Genomic DNA, 3,937 nt, shown 5'->3' on the forward strand with positions numbered 1-3,937 from the left:
CGACCAGTCCCCGTCGAGGTCGACCGGTCATCACTCCCTCATCATTTGCCACCTCCCTCCCTATCATCCTTGGATGCTGCTTTCCTTTCCTTGCAGGAAGGATTGGTCGCTATCCAAGCTGCGTGACCAGCGGTGCCATCAGAGGTAACAGCAACCAGAAGAGAGAAGCCGGGGAAAAGGAAAGGAAAGGAAAAGAAAAGAAAATGGTGTGGTGATCCAGCAGTTATCATCAGCAGCAAAGCATTTGCAGTGGGGAAAATCAAGGAACTGCTCATTTAGTTTAGCCATCGTGTGATAGATAAAAAGTTGAAGGCGGTCGACGTCTCCAGCCGTGGGAGGCGGACACGTCGGCTAGGGAGAGGCCTAGGGCTATCAAGACAAGATAGGCGCGAGGCAATAATCACTGGATGGACCAGGGCCAAACTTTCGAGTAAGGAAGGAACCCCTATCCCTATGGACGGACGGATGGAACCTCCAGGTTGTGACGGTAGGTCCTCTGGTAATGATGCCAGCAGCCAAGCCTCAGGATTCACAGGAGATCACGAAAGGACAGCCTCCCTGACCCTCAGCCTCAGGGAGGGCTTTTCAAAAACAAAAACAAAAAAGACTTCCACCAGAGATGGATGTTCAGACCACAAAGCTTGAGACGGGAGAAACAAATCCCAAAAAATTAACATGGCTCAATTCTGGAGAAATTATTGTAGAATTCAGACTAATGAACTAACTGTGGAAGGGAAGGGAAACCATGCGGACAAGAACATGGAACAGAAGTGTTAATGAATTTAATCTGATGATAACAAGATCCGCTTCGAAAAATTAGGGAAACCATCGCCGCCGTGCCGGCGCGGATAGGTCCGGCTCCGTCCTCGAACAGAAGGAAGGCGGCCTCTCGGAGGGAGCAGCAAACAAAACTGAGGAAGCAATGGCGATGAAGGCCCCTCGAAGAAGCTTGCTCCGCCCGCCCGCGCTTATGATCTTCTCGTACAAAATGTTGGAAATGCCTATGAACCCTACAGCTACTACAACAACAATGACTGAACTCAACACTCTGCTGCTGCTCTCATATCTGCGTTCTGCATTTGATCTGCGCCGAGGATGCCAAGCACCTATGATCTTCTCACAGGATCTTCACAAATGGTGGAACATCCTCCCTTGGCCCCTCCAGCGACCGATACATGTATAGGATGTCGACGCCGTCTGTCTTCTCGATCTCAGGCTGGCTGTTTATCAGCTCCACCACCATCCGTGGGAGCTGCCGGGCCACCTCCTCGCAGCCTTGCAGCGTCAGGCTGCAGCCCGACATCCAGACGAACCGCATGTTGTAGAAATGGTGCATACCGGAGAGCAGGCCGGCGTCGCCGAACGGGCAGTCCCTTATCTCCAGCTTCTCCAGCTTGGAGCAGCCCTGGAGGATGTGCTGCAGCGCCAGATCGCTGTCCCCGGCGAACGCCACGGAGAGCGTCCGCAGGGAGCTGCCGTAGTTGCCGATGTACTCGAATGCTCGGTCCGTCAGGTGCCCGGACGTGGAGAGCCTGGTGAGCTTGCTGCAGTTGCGGACAATGGCGCCGAACCCCTCGTCCATCGGCTCCCCCGTCACGTGGTCGGGCCGGTGCCTCCCCATTATGCATAGCCGGAACACCTTCATCTCGGGGCAGTTCTGCGACATGGTGATGACGGCGGCGTTGGTCATCCTCTGGCAGAAGTAGAGGATGGAGCGAAGGTCACGGCAGCCCTCCGAGATGGCGGTGAGCCCGACCTCCGACACCAGCTCGTCGGCGTCCTCGTGCGCGTCCAATGGGAGCACACGGAGAACCTGGAGCTTCTTGCAGTACATGGCCACGGCTTGGAGCCCCTCGTCGCGCACTGAGTCGAGCACCTGGCAAAGAACTTGTCATCAGAAATTGGGAACCATGGAGCAGCCCAGAGGTAAAACTATGGCGTGAAAGCAATCTGGTCAGTACCCATAGCGTCTCGAGGCTGCGGCATTGCCCGATGAAGAGCAGGACTTGGTCGGGGTTGACAGGGGCGTAGCTCAGGTCCATGCTGGTTAAGTTGGCGGCGACCGTGGCAATGGTCGGCAGGTACTCCGGCGCGAGATCACGGAAGCCGGACAGCGACACCAGCGAGTTAGCCCGGCCGGCCGACGCGAAGGCGGTCAACATCTGACCAAAGTCGAGCCCCTCGTCCTCGGCGCCGTCCCCCGGCCGGAACGAGCCCGTGCCGAGGTGCGTGAGGCGAGGCGTGAGCGCCATGAGCCGGCGCAGCTGGCCGAGCGAGACGTGCTGGTTGACGCGCAGGCGGCGGAGGCGCGGCGAGCGCGCCACGAGAGCCTCGAGGGCGGCGAAGGGTACCTGCGGGGTGAAGCACTCGAAGGAGAGAGACTCCAGGTCGGTGTGGCCGCGCGGAAACGCCGCCACCCAGTCCGACACCTCGTCGTCCTCCTCCTCGTTGAGCTCGCAGTCCACCACGTCGAGCACACGCAGCCCTCTGCGCGAGAACCAAACCAAACCAAATGGAGGTACGCCATTATTAGTCCGCCATTACCAAGTAGTGTGTGAGAGGGACATGTAGCAAGCTGGAATGGAAGGGAATGGCATTATATTACCTGCAATGGGAGGCGAGGGAGGCGAGGCCGCGGGAGGAGAAGCCGTCGCAGAGGAGGAGGGAGAGCTCGCGGAAGGAGGGCGGGAGGGAGCGGGCGAGGAGGTCGAGGTCGTCGTCGGTGACGGTGATGCGCTTGAGCGAGAGGGAGCGGAGCGCGGGGAAGGCGGCGGCGGCGAGGGCGGCGGCCCAGGGGCGGAAGGCGGAGGCGGCCCAGCCGGGGGGCAGCAGGTTGAAGTCGGCGAAGCGGGGGCGGCCCTTGAGGAGGATGTGGTGCGCGTTGGGGAAGCGCCGCGCGGCGCGCGCCGGGGAGGCGGCGAGGATGTTGCGGACGGCGACGGAGGCGCGGGTGGCGGACTCGGCGCGGTGCCAGGAGCGGCAGACGAGGGAGGCCGCGCCCCGGTCGCCCGGGGCCCGTAGGAACTGGAGCACCGTCTCCAGCACGTTGTCAAGCACCTGGTCGGGCGGCGGCGGCGGAGGCGGCGACGCCGCGCGCGGCCGCTTGGGCGGCGCCCCCGCCGCCTGGTCCTCGTCCTCCTCGGACATGGCCGCGCGCGAGGGCGAGCGGCGCGGAGGGAGCAGTGGAGGGTGGGCTGGGTGGGTGGGTGTGAGGTGAGGGGGGAGGCGTACTTGTGTTCCGCCGGTTGCCCCGGCAGACGGCAGTGCTCGACAGCAGAGCAGGACAAGGAAGTAGAGGGGGAAGGGAGGTGGACGCGCCGGGTCAGTCGCTCGCTCGCTCGCTCCTTCCTCGCTGGATGGATGGATAGAGCCTGGGGCGAGGTGGTGAAGGGGTGGGTAGGGGAGCGAGCGAGTGAGTAGATCTCATGATTTGTACCTTTTTCAGGTGTGATCTACTACTACTGGTGTACTGGTACGAGAGGGATGCACTGGCCCAACCCAACCCAACTTGTCTAGAAGCGTCCACGGACCAATAACAGTATTCAAAAACTACTTGGTATATTCGAACCGGCAGTGTTCCAAAACCAGTTCATTCCAAAACTAGCTAGCTGGTGTGGTGTACGCGAACCCTAACTTTCATCAAAGAATACGTATCTCCTTTCTAGTGCAGTACGTGTTGGAAATATGAGCAATTTACCGAATGATTTTATTAACAGAAATATTAGATAAAGCATGACTAATATAGCTGCGATAAAGCAAGTCATGCAATCTGACGGAGAGAAAGTAAATAGCATCTGCATATATGAACTTGAACTGAACACATCTAGGACGGACACTAGATCATGTTGTATATATGGAGTAGAACCTAACACATGTAGGGCAAGAACTAGTATGAGAAACTATGGCAGGACATCTGTCAGAAAGAAGAAGAACACAT

At 58.7% G+C, this 3,937-nt stretch overlaps 1 protein-coding gene across 1 annotated transcript; it reads right to left on the minus strand.

The window, feature by feature from the left end:
* Positions 1-754: 754 nt before the first annotated feature.
* LOC125552867 (transport inhibitor response 1-like protein) lies at positions 755-3,274 on the minus strand. Its single transcript, XM_048716568.2, has 3 exons — positions 2,606-3,274; positions 1,962-2,487; positions 755-1,876 (listed from the first exon to the last, which is right to left on the minus strand). Exons 1-3 carry the CDS (start codon positions 3,145-3,147, stop codon positions 1,118-1,120), a joined length of 1,827 nt encoding a protein of 608 aa, XP_048572525.1. The 5' UTR covers positions 3,148-3,274; the 3' UTR covers positions 755-1,117.
* Positions 3,275-3,937: the final 663 nt, after the last annotated feature.

This window comes from Triticum urartu, chromosome 4A, assembly GCF_056163025.1.
Source record: "Triticum urartu cultivar PI428250 chromosome 4A, HENAU_Tu73, whole genome shotgun sequence".
NCBI lineage: Eukaryota > Viridiplantae > Streptophyta > Magnoliopsida > Poales > Poaceae > Triticum > Triticum urartu.